General features: G+C 42.8%; 2 protein-coding genes across 8 annotated transcripts in view; both read left to right on the forward strand.

The window, feature by feature from the left end:
- LOC128892540 (tyrosine-protein phosphatase Lar) overlaps positions 1 to 15747 on the forward strand; it is a 175458-nt gene that overhangs the window by 153613 nt on the left and 6098 nt on the right. For 4 of the 7 annotated variants that reach the window (XM_054153050.1, XM_054153048.1, XM_054153052.1 and 1 more), the window contains 7 exons: positions 6147 to 6286; positions 7784 to 7986; positions 8058 to 8224; positions 9695 to 10870; positions 11598 to 11782; positions 11865 to 12091; positions 13613 to 15419. In XM_054153050.1, coding sequence (XP_054009025.1) covers positions 6147 to 6286; positions 7784 to 7986; positions 8058 to 8224; positions 9695 to 10870; positions 11598 to 11782; positions 11865 to 12091; positions 13613 to 15419 — 3905 coding nt within the window. The remainder of the gene's footprint in view (positions 1 to 6146; positions 6287 to 7783; positions 7987 to 8057; positions 8225 to 9694; positions 10871 to 11597; positions 11783 to 11864; positions 12092 to 13612; positions 15420 to 15747) is intronic. The other 3 variants (XM_054153049.1, XM_054153047.1, XM_054153051.1) reach the window with 1 other exon arrangement.
- The window catches only part of LOC128892558 (ATP synthase subunit d, mitochondrial), a 164094-nt gene that overhangs the window by 105305 nt on the left and 43042 nt on the right, over positions 1 to 15747 (forward strand). The window lies entirely within an intron of this gene.

The following is a 15747-nucleotide window of genomic DNA, read 5'->3' on the forward strand; positions in this document are numbered from 1 at the left end:
CGCGGTATCAAGCGTAACGTACACGCACACGTACACGTACACGTGTGCCTGTGTGTATCTATACGCGTGTCTAAATATCAATTGTCGTCGGGATAGTCGATGCGATGTATCGTGCCGAGCACCAGCACTGAAAGCACCCACGAAAAGCACCCCCCACCGCCGATTGTCGTGCAACATGATTCCGCACCTTTCTCGAGGTGATCTCGAACCGAGCGCGAGTCTTTCACGCGCCACCGTCGATCCCGTCGGGGTATTAATACGTCTATCGATCACTTTCATGGATCACGACGGACGCGTGGCAGCGCGTATCGCGTCGAGATCGCGACGAGCCGGGGGCGGCCGCGTGAATGTGTGAGCGAGTGGGTAAAAGAGAAGATGCAAGAGCAAACGACGCGTCAGAAAACCGTGGGAGGACGAGGAAAGCAAGATCTCGTAGCACGAACAGTTCGAGCTATCGAGGCTACGATCGCGAGGCACTTGGACGAATGCGTTTCATATCGCAGCGAGGAGCCAACGCGAAACCGAGCGAAGGGCTTTTCTAGAAAATGATAATTTCCAACGCAGGATGGGCTAGATTAGGGGTAGATTTGATGCAGTTGTGGCGGATGTCGTGGAAATCGCATGCAAAGTGTACGTTGATTAACGCTTATATTTCGTGTAAGTGTCCTGGGTGCATTTTGGATGATTTTTACAATCGTCTGGGCCATAAATGCGTAAAATTCCCAAGCTATTTAGGTATTTTTACTGTGATCGATGTGTAATCGATCCTAGGGGTCTCGATATAACATCGTTGCAAAATGTGATGAATAATAATTTGGAATTAATTTTCCTTCTTTCTACTCGAGTTTTACGTTGTATATCATTCTATATGTCTTGCTCTATAGTAATTATCGTTATAGAATATTTACTTTAATATCAACTCAACTATCATTTTCTAGAGAAACACTCGCCGGTTACAGGTGTAAGCTCGTCACTGCATTTCGAGCGCGAACGTAATCGGACGACGAGCAGCACAACGCAATCGTGTCGCGGGGCAGGGGAAGTACCGCGCGGAGACGTTTACTTTGAAACATTTGAATACCAATATCCATACGATCTTCTTCGTTATCTTCATCCGTTTATTCGACAGCCACGAGTCCGTGGCAAAGCAAAGGTATTTCGGTTTCTCGATCCGGGGAGTCGTCGATGACGAAAGCTTCCACGGGGAAAAAAAAGGTTAGTTATACATTTGACACGTTCTCTCCCTCGACCAACAATTAACGAAGACCATCTCGAAGAAGCGATCAACGTGTTCCCCAAAGACGTACTCTCTCGGGTCGATACCAAACACCTGACGAATCGTTAACGCGGAATTTCGTTAATATTTCTTTTTCTTTTTTTTTTTTGTACACTCACCCAGCTCGTTGGAATGATATCACTGACACCAACCCTTCTTTATATATTGTCTATACGTGCACCTTCGTTCTCTGCATGCCAACAACACCAGACCCATTTCTCCATCTTCTGTCTCTGTAAGTTAAACATCATATCTTTGATATTATATGAATTACTATTTTTACTCGATATGTATAATACGTTCTTTGTATTCTTACGTATGATATATTCTATTTACGTATCTACGTATTACATATTTTGTATCGTGTATTATTAATACTTGTTACATATTCTCCTAGGTATCTAGAAAAAGAGTGTATTACACTTGTACATGTATGTCTCTTTACGTTTGTATCTGATATCTCTTAACGACTTGCGGTTAAAGTCATGTCTTTTTCTTTTACGTATACGTAGCTTGTAACGTCAGAATATCGAGAACTTCGATCATTGACGACCCCTAACACAGACCCTCTGCTCCGTTTCTTTTTTCTTTTCTATTAAACCAAAAAATCCCTGACGAACGCATGCTATCTTTCTTCCCTTCTAGACTCCTTCGAACTCGATCCGCTAGCTGCCTTCGACGAGACCAAAAATCGAAAGAAAAAAAGAATAAAAAGCAATCCGATATCCGAATATACATCGCGTATCGTGCACGCTCGATCCGACCGATCCAAACGACACGCGTTACGTTTCGCAGCCACATCTACGTGCGTTATTTTGCGACGAATTTTGTGATTTTTGCGTGGATGAATGGCGCGGGTGGATGCTGCTAGTTGAAACAGAAAAAGGGAGGAAAAAGGATACGGATATATTTTTCACCGTATCCGACGAAAATTACGTCCCTTTGCATTTCACTCGAAAAATCACCTCCCAGGCTACGTTTTTTGCGGGTGACTTTTTGGCGTGGCGAAACCGAAGAAAAAAGCAAGGTGGGGAAGAATAAAAAATAGAAAAACGACGCAGAACAATTTTTCCCTCGAAGACATTCTTCCGCCTCGTATCCTCATCTTTTATTCGTGAGTTTTTACGTTAGATACACGAGGAGAAGACGGCGCATCCGCGAATTTTTTCTATCACGACTCATCTTGATCTCTTTAGACGACAATACTCGTAGCAACACACGGAAAATCCTTTCGGTTCATTCGTCCCGAACCAGGGATGGGCAAAATTCGCGCGCGGCTCGATGTTAACGAACAAAAGATAAACCGTTTATCCGTAACACGTTAAGGGAAACTCGGAATTCCAATAACGGAATGAAAGATTTCGTGATGAACAAATAAGAATCGAGCTGTTCGATCGAACAAGCGAATTGTTGTATGTTGATTGTACTTCGTTCTCGGTCTACGATGAGCTCTTGCCCGTCCCTGTCCCGAACCACACGAGTCCCCAGCAGAATCCCTTCTTCTTACATCTTATGGTTTTTTATCCTTCCTAGCTTTCTTTTCAGTAGACATTTTATCATAGGTCTTCCCTCTCGACGCCTCGTGCCGCGAGGGAAAGAACGCAAACGCGCCTTTATTCTTTCGTTTTCCTTTTGGTTCGCTCGAGGCTTGCGGCTACCTCGAACCACCCCCGAAAACAGATCGACCTTGGAGAATTTTTAACGTGGAAACTACCTAAGGTACACTACTAGCTAAATCTCGCGTTACGTTTTAAAGTCCTGGACAAGGGACGCCTAAATATCTCTGTTAGGATCGAAGGGAGAATATCGACATTGATAAACAATCGATTCTAATGCGACATCGTTGTCCAATATTTTCCCAGGTAAACGAATTTCAGCTTTCCATACTATTCCAGTTTCCATGTTGACGATTCTCCGCGCAAATTGGTTTGTTTTTTCCTGGGGGTTGAGGTAGCGATACGCCTCGGATCCTTGTCATATATCATTAAGATCATTTCTCGCACGAAGGAAAGGAAAACTCTGGTTTCGTGATAGACGAAAACAAACGAGAAGTCTTTCTCTCGGCGGCAGGGGGCAGGTGGACATGAGCCTTTAGTTATTTCATATTTGGAGTAGTGATTGCGCATGCCAAAAGAAAAAAAAAAAAGGTATATTCTCACATCTCCCGCCTCTCTGCGACCAACTGCAACCGAGGACCAAGCGATATTTTTCTATTTAACGATCGATTCGAAAGAGAATTTTGTCCACCGACGTTCCTCGGCCAGAGCCAATATAAAAAATATTACGAAACAGCGCAGGGGATGGATACGATTGGAAACGAGCGCGTGGGAGGGAGGGAACGAACTGAACGAGCGAGTGCGCGTGTGCGTGTTTCGACAAGAGAAACAGAACAGACGTTCATAGAGAAAAAAAGAGAAAAAAAAAGAGAAAAGTATATATATATTTTTTTTTTGTCCTAAGTCAAAACGATATAAACGAATAGCCGTAAAAAAAAGAGGCAATGTTGACGTTGATTAAATAATCAGTAGTATGCTACCCACTGATATGCCTAAACATACTAAATATTTTATATAATTCTACTCAATATACGTGCGAAATTGACACGAATTTTTACGAGTTTTTTTTCCCACTTTTTTGGCGACTTTTGGGGCGCAGCTGTAAAATGTGAGTATCTCTTAGCTCGTCTCGAGTTGTGCCATGAATTTTCTTCCTATATTTAATATCGTTTTCTCTGTATAGTTTTTCATTTTTTCCGTCTCGTTCGCATAATCGTCTGTTTTTTCTTTTTTTTTTTTTTTAAATCTCCGTTTGTGTTTTTCTAACACCTTTTTACGTCTGCGAGAAAGAGACCATTTTGGAGATGTCACTTTTTTTTTCAACACCCACAATCTTTTTTTCGCTGCTCGGCAAATATGTACGATTTATAAACGCGAAACCTGTGCTCTCGCGTGTAACGCCTTGCGACTGCGCGCTCGCCATGTTTTTGATTTTTTTGCGCTTAACGGCGAATATTTGTGGGTGTAATCGATGGCGCGTTTAGAAACGATCGCGTCGATGCATAGAATCGCGGGGCTATCGCTTGATCGAGCGACGTTGCAACAGCGATCGTTTTGGCATTTTCTTTGTGTCGTAATCATCCTTGCAACGCATTTTTTCGTTTTCCGTTAACTTACGTAGAGAGTTGCAGTTATTGCAGTATACTACGTAGACAATGCCTTAAAAAAAAAAAAAAGAGAGTTCTTTTGCGTTCCCATTTTTCGTTCACTTCTTCACCTACCGATACTGGTTTCGTTCTTGTCATTTTCACTTGGTTTCCTTTTCGTTTCTGCGTAATGCCGCGTAACATTTCCGACGTCGCATACTGGACCGTCCATGAGGTACATGCGTCGATCGCCAATCAGAATCCGCGCGCGCACGCGACAGGGATAGAGCATCGATTTTGAGAGAAAAAAAAAGAGAGAAGAACGAAAAAAAGGCAAAAAAAGTTGGCAGAAATGTGTAAAACATAGAAAACGGGATCCAGAGGGAAAACGACGAATAGAAAGGGGAAACGTCGAAACGGCTTTGAAAACTCGTTGAAACGACTAAAAAATAATAGAAGAGGGAAACCATGCGGTAACGTTTCTCGCGCGACAAATTATCGGGGCGGCTTGTTGTCGACATGGGGTAACTGTAAATACACGGGGGATACATTTTGTTGTCCTTGCACGTTTAACGAATACAAAAATGAATAAAAGGAATAATAATTAAAAAAGGAAAAGAAAATCCCACAAATGCACGAGATTCTGTTGGCACAAGTTTCATCCACGTCCAAGCACCAATGATCGTAGATCGCACATATTATACGTGTATATATACAAAACTGCTTCGTTTCTCGTCATGGACTCTCCAATATTGCCGTAGCGTTATCGTCCAAACGTAACCGCGCGCTTGCATCCCGATGACGTATTATACGGGCCGTTCATACATACGCGTTTTCAAACCGAATGCAGAATAAAAACATACATTATTGGTATTCAAATGGAGGATTATATCGTGCCGTAGGGACGTAGAGCATGAGGTACCCCTCCGGCGTACCTCGTAATATTGTTTGTACGTCGTTTTGTCCGTGTGTGATTGGTAGCATGTACATATTCACCATTACTTTCTCTTTAATTATTCCTCTTTCGTCGTTTCGCATACGTTTATGGTTTTCACTTACGTTTCTTTAAACGCGATGCATTCGATATTTTTCACAATCTTTTCGTTTCTTTCTATACGATGACGCTTTGACTTCTTCTTGCCGTAACGATTCATTATACTCTGTCCGCTTTTGTTGACGACCCATCGACTGACCGACGAACAACCGCTCAACACGTCGAGTGCCACGACACTTTCCTCAAACTCGAGAGACACTTTCTCGAAACTTGAAATCTTTCGAATCACATCGATATCTTTGGAAATACTTTTTAGTAATAAATACACCACTAAATGATTCTACTATCTACTTGGTAATTAAATTACAACCGATTCCAGTCTACATTTACATTTTTGATCGCAATAATTTACACTTACATACTTGTTCGTTGATAATTCGATCGGCACTCAGCGTAACAAACGTCACGCATTATTCTTTGCATTCTGTTTCTATCTCGGTACTTTTATTCTTAATCGCTTTTTCAATTCGTCGGACAGATTACAACCCGTCGTTTGTTTTCTTTGATAAACGTTTAATATTTTTTATTCAATAAGTTTTCCAGGTTACGATATTATTTAATCCCCCAACCCCCCTTCACGTGCGATTGCGACTATGTGTAAGTGAGCGTGCGACTGTGAGTGTGACACACGTCGTGGCGTAAAGTGCACGCGTTAACTTTTCGTTGCGTTCCAGTGCCGGGAGATCCTCAGGACGTGAAAGCTACGCCAATCAACTCGACCGCGATACACGTCGAATGGAAACCTCCGAAGTCGCAAGAACAAAACGGCGTGATAAGAGGGTACCATATACACGTTCAGGAAGTGAGGGAAGAGGTCAGTTTCACAGAGAACGAAATCCTAAATTAGAGTTCGAAAATAATCGACTTGGCGCGAAACGACCCGAACGCGATTAAAACTAGGTTTACGGAGTCGTTTTGACCCATTCGAAAATCCGCAGGGTTTTACAGAAACCGTTTACACTTTTCGCCAACTCCTTATGCCGACTTTTATTCATATGAAGACACAAGCATACAGTGGGTGTAGAATGTATTCGTACACTGATCAATTTCACCCCAAAATTTGTGTGAAATTGTAGTTTCTTAACTTCTTTTTTTATAATCAATGATATTTTACATATTCTCGGGAATGTCTAAGATAGATATAGTCCAAACAACATTTACTAGTTAATATAATTTGTGAAATTAACAAAAAAAAAATGCGAAAAGTGGGTAAAAGTATAGAAGCAATAAGTACTTGTACGATTCTTATGACGAACCATTTACAGTAGAGTTTGTAACGTAAACACATTAGTTTATTGCTCCGTACGAATTAGAAAACATCAAATTTCCAGTAAAGTAATTTTAACAATGGCTCTAATAAAGGAATTGAAGAAGATCCCACTTCGAATAACTAATAATTTACTTAATTTAATCCTTAGAAAAGTTACAATAATTATAAAATCAAAAAGAAACCCAACGAAGGAAATATTATATACTTGTAAATTAATGTAAATTTCTTTTTTTTTAATGAAGTTGTAAAAATTAAACAGTTGTGCGAATACTTATTGCTTCGACATTTCTATCGATTAATTATTTTTTTCTTGTTAATTTCGCAACTTACATAAATAGCTATTTTTTTTATAATCTATCTATTCTAGAGATTTCCGAGAATATGTAGAATGTCATTGTTTATAAAGAATAAGTTAATAAGTTACAATTTTACATAGTTTTTTAGGAAATTGATCGGTGTACGAACACTTTCTACACCCACTGTATATTCAAATTCAGTTTTGTCTAAGCCTCCTAAATAATTTTCGTAAATCGCCTTCACTTATTAATATGTCGACCGCCGCGTCACCTATACAGGGTGTCCCAAAAATGCCCAAGGTTTGCTGCGAAACCTCGGACAACATTTTCGCTAAGGAAAAAGTTGTTTCAAATCACCTCCTGAACCACCCCTTTCAAGGTGTTACAACATTTTTGGGACACCCTGTATATAGGTGACAAGGATTTTCACTGAAGAATTAAATTAATTAATCCTGAACGTGAGGTATCAAAGAAAATTAATCCGGATAGGAGTGGTAAATTCTAAACAAGTCACAAAATTAAGTACTGCCACAAATGTTACATTGTGTCACTTCTAATTGTATAGAAACAGAATTTCAACCTCGTACGGATTTTCACGATTATTAGTCTGACAATCGACGTGTTAAAGCATGCACGACGTGTTCAACTGCAGTAATAGAAATCTGACAAGAAATCTCCGTAGACCTAGCGTTAAAGTGGACGAAAAGAACCGCGATGTCTAATGACCACGATGTGCCTACTTTAGGGAAAGGATCTCCTGAACGAACCCATACGTCGCGACGTGCTCGAAAACGGTGTGCTGGAAGTGAACATTACCGGTTTGCAACCAGACACTAGATACTCGGTTCAAGTAGCCGCCCTCACGCGAAAAGGAGACGGCGATCGTTCGCAGCCGGTTCACGTCAGAACACCTGGAGGTGTGCCCAACAGGCCTCAGGTTAACGTTAAGTACGTGGAGTTCCAATTGCATGATCGCGAATTTTCCGGGGCACGTTTAACAACACGCGGAACGTTTTCAGAGTTCTGTCCAGGGATCCCGACGTGCTCGAGTTGGATTGGGTGCAGCCTACGCAAACCTACGGCACCCTTTTGGGTTACAGGATAAGATACGGAATTAAAAACCAGACGCTCAAAGAAGAATTTATCCAAGGAACGCGAGAGCACACCTACAAAATCGAGGGCCTTGGTAAGTCAATTGGACACCGATCTTTGAAGCGACAAACAGAAATAAATCCATCGACGAATCTTTCGAACAATTTCAAACAGAATACATACTCGCATTGTCGAGTACAGTCAAACCTGTTTTCTGTGCGGTCTTGTTTTGTGCGATTTGTTTTGCGCTATTTTTTTTCGTGCGTTACGTGAAACTGATACGATCCTGTAGATTTGTATTTAACGAACGCGAGCATGTACACTGCGATCGATTATTAATAAAGGAGAGCGAAACGACGATCGCGTATTGTTTTGGAACGCGTCGTCCATTGCATTGCGGATAGTGTACGGTTTGACATTAGTTACTGACCTTCGAAATGCATGCATACGCATCTTTTGAGCATTAACATAGGATTAAGTTTTAAGCGAGATTAAAGGTAAATTAATTACATTTTCTATTTGGATATAGTTTTTTTTTATGAGTTCTATTTTATTTTTAGACATAAGTTCTCCCTTAAAATGAACATTCGTAAGTGAGACCTTTTTTACGCGATCTCTTTCCACCGTATAAAAAAACGAAATGTCTTTAATATGGTATGACGAATTATTTGTTATAGCTATTTATGAAGTTTCTAAATATTTTATTTTCTTGCGTTTTCTTTTTTATGCAGTCCCTATCCACCGTACAAAACATGCTTGACTGTATACGATTATTAGAATATTCGTGGATGTTTGAATACGAGGGGATCTACTGTATCCAATAAATGGATATGTAAATAGCACCGGGCGATTAATTGTAAATAATCCATAAGTAAACCAATGCGTACATCGCACCGACGATAAATACAATTATTCTCATCGTTTGACACTTGCGTACGCATATTGAGGCGTGTTATCGTTGACCTGGACAGCGGGCAGAATCCCAGTTGAATGAAATTTCGCTATTTTATATAACTGACGTTACATAGTTCGAATAAAATAATATTAAAAATAGAAGGAAAATTTAGGTAGACTATGTTTAACTTTGTACATCGAATACGCCCGCCTCCAAATGTTTCTAGACAATGAAAACAAGTCGAGAAAAAAAAATAATACCACAACGCAAGAACATCGCTGGAAATGTTCATCGCTTACGCTACTCTGCCCATCAATATTTTCAGCAATAATATTGAAACGTTTCGAACAAACAGAAAATAAATTGAAACAAGTAAAACGTTTCGAAATAAAGCTCCGATATGTTCGGTATACTTCGAATAAAATCATATTTGTAAATGCCATTTTAAAAACTTAACAAGTCGAAAAAAACGACTGCATTTGAATTAATATTTTACATTATTTTAGATATGAGTACGGTACTTCCGCTAGTTGCTCCAAAAAAAAAAAAAAAAAAAAAAAACAAGTTCTCATGTTCTATTTTCGACAACCGAACGTAATCAAAAGTACACGCATAAGAATTTTTCCGTGGGGTTTCACGCGTTCGTTGATTCACGCGATTATTTCACAGAAGAACGGGGTGTGGACTACGAGTTTAGGGTCGCTGGACAAAACGAAATCGGTTTCGGCCAAGAAACAGTACGATACTGGTTCAGCCCCGAGGGCGAACCCACTGGACCGCCGACGAATCTGTCGTACTTCTTTCAAACCCCGGACACGGTGTGCGTGACGTGGGACGAGCCACTTCGGAAGCATAGAAACGGTCAGATAATCGGTTACGACGTTCAATTCAATAAAAAGAACGACCATTCGACGACCATCGATCGGAACACGAACAAGACGAGGGCTGTTTTCACCAACCTCGAAGAAAACACGGAGTACGTGTTCCACGTGAGGGCTCACACGTCGAGAGGTAGCGGTCCTTACTCGGAGAAGATCACGATAATCACGGAGAAAGACATAGGACGGGCACCGATGTCCGTGAAAGCTGTGGCTACGTCGGAGACCAGCGTGGAAGTTTGGTGGGAACCTGTGCCTAACCGCGGAAAGATCACTGGTTACCAAATATTCTACACGACGACGGCCGTGGAGGACCTGGACGAATGGAAGCAAAAAAGCGTAGGCCTGACGGAGTCGGCGGATCTCGTAAACTTGGAAAAGTTCACGCAATACGCGATCACGGTCGCCGCCAAGTACAAAACTGGTTTGGGTAGGCTCAGCGACAAGGTGACCGTGAAGGTGAAACCGGAGGATGTGCCGTTAAATCTAAGGGCGCCCGACTCGTCCACCCATTCCATGACCCTCTCCTGGACACCGCCTATAAGACTGAACCCGATGAACTACAAAGTGTCCTTCGACTCCGTGAAAGAGTTCGTCGACTCGCAGGGCATCACGCAAACCCAAATCGTTCCTCGCAGACAAATCCTCTTGGATCCCAGCGTGACGACCACCACGATAAACGAACTGCAACCGTTCACCACTTACAACGTGAACGTGAGCGCGGTGCCACGAGACGGACAGTACACGCCGCCTGCTAAAATCACCGTCACCACCCAAATGGCAGCGCCTAAACCCATGGTCAAGCCGGACTTCTACGGAGTGGTGAACGGCGAGGAGATTCAAGTGATTCTACCTCAGGCCTCCGAGGAATACGGACCAATTTTCCATTACTACCTGATCGTTGTGCCTGAGGACAAATCGACGGATGACAAGCAACCGGACGAACTGACGGAAGACATGATCACAGGTAGGGATCAAGCATATTTCTACATAGTTTCTGAAGAACGATTCCATTCCTGGTTCCACAGTGCAATTGTGTCAAAGTACCATGACCAAGTAGAGTATCTCTCGACAATCCTGTCCCTCTATGCCAATCATTTACTTATGTATTCAATAATAATTTATATTCTGCCATCCTTTACAAAACTTACCACCTAGACGATTAATATTTGAACCTGCCTTTAGTTTAGACCAGAATTAGAATCAAGTTTAAAGACATAGCTAGAGATTACGGTTGACCTAGTGGCTAGATCACTCTGATATTAATGTCCCAGAATTAGTGTAAGAACCGGAAATGGAGCGTAGGGTGGTCACTGAGACGATTTTGAGCCACAATTTCCTTTGGAAAAATGTCAGATGGTGGTTCGTTTTTTATTTATTTTGAGTGTAGACTCCTACATACAGAGTGTCCCAGAATTAATGTAAGAACCGGAAATGGAGCGTAGCTGAGACGATTCTGAGCCACAATTTCCTTTGCAAAAATGTCGGATGATGCTTGGTTTTTGAATTATTAACGAAAAACCACCGACCAATCGCACCCTACGATTCCTGTTGTTGTTTGACTCCTTATTCTTCGGTTGGGAAGAGCGATACTATATGTATTCAATAACAATTTATTCTCTCCCATTCTTTGTGAAACGTACCACGTAGTCACATGAGTATTTGAACCTACCTGCTCAATTCCATCATTGCAGGCAAGGGTGCCAAAGAGGAAAGAGAGAACGCCCCCTACATCGCGGCCAAGTTTCCCCACAGGGATATTCCGTACACGTTCTACTTAGGCAGCGGAGACATATACGAGGGTTATGAAAATCGGAAACTCGAGAAGAACAAACGGTATCGAATTTTCGTACGTGCCGTCGTCGACACGCCGCGAAAGGTAAAGTACAGAGGGGGTTGTTAAACGACGAACGGGAAAGAGGAGCGAATGGAACCGTTCAACGCGAAACTTTATCTTCCAGCATTTGTACACTTCGTCGCCGTTCTCCGAGTACCTGTCGCTCGATATGAGGGTGGCACCACCTGGTGAACCGCCGCAACGACCTAACCCGAACACTCCGATAGATGGAAATCCAGAGATCATCGCGAAAACCAACGGACAAGAGCCAGGCATGGTATGGGTGGTCGGACCGATAATAGCGGCGATGTTGGTCAGCGTTTTCCTCGTCCTCCTCTTCGTCATCAAAAAGTAAGTACGATAGCGAAGAAAGTACCAAAGCTTTAGTTTTTATAATATTAATTGTCAACATTTATAGTTTAAGTTAAAGTTTCATCATGCGCTGGAAGGGCTCGAGTTTAAAGACATAGCTAGAGATTACGGTTGACCTAATGGCTAGATCACTCTGATATTAATTTCAACGCAAACCACGCATATATTTTATCACATTTATAAAAATTAACGCTGATTTATATTATACAGTTAATGAAAGAACAAGAAAAGGAAAGGAACAAAATTGCCGTGGAGGAAATTGGAAACCAAGCCGACAGCATGTGAATCTGACGTTTTTTTTTTCTTTTATTAACTGTTGGCGTAGTGAAGAAAAAACACACAAGTTAGGAGTAATAAATGGGTTATATATTTGTTAAGTAAACTTGGTTATGATAAGGTCAACGTAGGAAATGAGATCAACGTATAATTTATTACATTGCTACACGCGGCGCACACAGCAAGCAAGCAAGCTTAAAACAGGAACAGCGCCGCCCAACAGTGGGCCTCTGTAACACGCGTTTTCATCTGTTTGACGCGCGCTAATTATAACTACTTTACATTGACTATGTATAAGTTTCAGAGTCAGAAACTTATAAAAACGTCAGAAGGATGTAGATTATGTTAAATTAGGTGACACGTGTTGTAGCAGCGAGACAATACTGTAATTATAAAACACAAATATATATACAACTTATCCTACAACAAAGAATTATCACCTAACAATATTAATGATTCTACCTGAATCAACACACTTGTCGGTATAAGCAATTATTATTGATATCACTCTCAAGTACAATGAGCACGTGTGTACATGTGTCACAGCGTTGTTGATCAACCATGCGACGTCGGTAACGAGCGTCTCTCAGCCGACGCTCGCTGTTCGTCATGTGACGTTAGCATTATGTGCGGTTATATAGTTGTAAGTTTGAACGTCGTCAAACTTACAACTATATAATATAAGTCAGGGTCAATTTTTATAAATACGACAAAATATGTGTGATTTACGTCGAAATTAATACTAGAACGTAGGTATGTCTTTAAATTCAAGCTCTTTTTGCGCATGACGAAACTTTATAAACGTTAACAATTAATATCACAAAAACTAATGCCCAATGGCACGAAACCTTCGAAGGTTATGACGTTTGTAACCTATACCTATAATAAACATCTAAATCTTCATGTAAATCCTCAACCCCTCTCAACTGCTTCGTGACACGTTTCTACCAACGACGCGACGTCGCAAATTCTAGTAGTACGAGTCAACGTCCGTCGCGACACAGAGCTTGAACCAGACCCATGACGAAACTTTATAAACTTTAACAATTAATATTACGAAAGCTAAGGCTCAATGTCTGAAAAGCTTTGAGAGTTATGATGTTTGTTACCTATAAAATGAACGTCTAAATCGTCCCGGAAATCCACGACCCCACAGATATAACGTTCCCTTGCGAGTCGCAAACAAACCCTCCAATTTGACATAATTTCTCCGAACCGTTTCAGACGAAGACAGCCGTGCAAAGCACCCGATCAAGCAGCCGTGACACGACCGCTGATGGCCGCCGATATCAGCTCTAATCACGCCCCGTCCGATCCGGTAGAGATGCGCCGTTTAAATTTCCAAACGCCCGGCATGATTTCTCACCCTCCTATTCACATCAACGACTTGGGGAATCACATCGAGTGTCTAAAAGCGAACGACAATCTGAAGTTCAGCCAGGAGTACGAGTCGATAGAGCCTGGCCAACAGTTCACTTGGGACCACTCGAACATAGAAGTGAACACTTCGAAGAATCGTTACGCGAACGTGATCGCTTACGATCATTCGAGGGTAATCCTTCAAACTATAGACGGGATCTCGGGCACGGACTACATAAACGCCAACTATTGCGACGGGTACAGGAAACAAAACGCGTACGTGGCTACTCAAGGGCCGCTTCAAGAGACGTTCGGGGATTTTTGGCGAATGTGCTGGGAGCTACGGTCTAGCACGATCGTGATGATGACGAAACTCGAGGAGAGGGCGAGGATAAAGTGCGATCAGTATTGGCCGTGCAGGGGATCCGAGACCTACGGTCTGATGACGGTGACGATCACCGATGTTCAGGAGTTGGCTACATACTGCATCAGAACGTTCCAAGTGTCGCGGGCTGGATACTCGGAGAGACGCGAGATAAAGCAGCTGCAATTCACTGCCTGGCCCGACCACGGCGTACCCGAACATCCCGCGCCGTTCTTGCAATTCCTGCGCAGAGTACGATCCCTGAATCCACCGGAAAGCGGACCATTGATCGTCCACTGCAGCGCCGGCGTCGGCAGAACCGGCTGCTTCATCGTCATCGACTCCATGCTCGAAAGGATCAAGCACGAGAAAATGATAGACATATACGGTCACGTAACTTGTCTACGCGCCCAAAGGAACTACATGGTGCAGACCGAGGATCAGTACATATTCATTCACGACGCGCTTTATGAGGCGGTGATCTGCGGCAACACGGAGGTGCCCGCCAGAAACCTTCACTCCCACATTCAGAAGCTCATGCAATCGGAGATCGTCAACATAACCGGCATGGAGCTGGAGTTCAAGAAACTGTCCAACATCAAGGTAGACTCGTCGCGTTTCATATCGGCGAACCTGCCGTGCAACAAGCACAAAAATCGACTGGTACACATCCTGCCGTACGAGTGCACCAGAGTGTGCTTGCAACCCCAGCGCAACATCGAGGGCTCGGACTACATAAACGCGAGCCTGATCGACGGATATCGCTACCGCGGTGCCTACATAGCGACTCAGGGACCTCTCTGCGACACTACCGACGACTTTTGGCGTATGCTCTGGGAGCACAACTCCACGATCGTCGTTATGTTGACGAAATTGAAGGAGATGGGCAGGGAGAAGTGCCACCAGTACTGGCCCTCCGACAGGTCGATACGTTATCAGTGCTTCGTCGTCGATCCCATCGCGGAGTACAACATGCCGCAGTACATTCTAAGGGAGTTCAAGGTGACGGACGCTCGCGACGGCGCCAGTCGCACGGTCAGGCAATTCCAGTTCATCGACTGGCCCGAGCAGGGGGTACCAAAGTCGGGCGACGGATTCATCGACTTCATCGGGCAGGTGCACAAAACGAAAGAGCAATTCGGCCAGGACGGACCTATCACCGTGCATTGCAGCGCGGGAGTCGGAAGAACCGGTGTCTTTATCACGCTCAGCATCGTACTGGAACGTATGCAGTACGAGGGCCTCGTCGATATCTTCCAAACGGTCAGAATATTGCGAACGCAGCGCCCAGCGATGGTTCAAACCGAGGTTGGTTGGAATTTTTGATCCTTGAACGTTTCTGGTGTGTCTCGTAGATTTCGAGGTGCTGAAGGTCCTTCACACGTACCACTGAGGCTCCAGTGCCACTTAATTTTACCACGAAACCATTGCTCACGCAATCAAACAAAATTAACATTTGTTCTATTATATATTCGATTAGATTTGATTTTGAGCTCTTTCCGATACAATTATCGAGCTGTTACTTTTCGTTTAACCAGTCAGCTGTGTCGTCAGAATCAATGACATAGTCGTCTGTGATATCTTTAAGAAATCGTCGTCGGCTAATTCTTCAAACTATAGACGGGATCTCGGGCAC

The sequence above is a fragment of the Hylaeus anthracinus genome, unplaced genomic scaffold, assembly GCF_026225885.1.
Source record: "Hylaeus anthracinus isolate JK02 unplaced genomic scaffold, UHH_iyHylAnth1.0_haploid 12002, whole genome shotgun sequence".
NCBI classification, from domain to species: domain Eukaryota; kingdom Metazoa; phylum Arthropoda; class Insecta; order Hymenoptera; family Colletidae; genus Hylaeus; species Hylaeus anthracinus.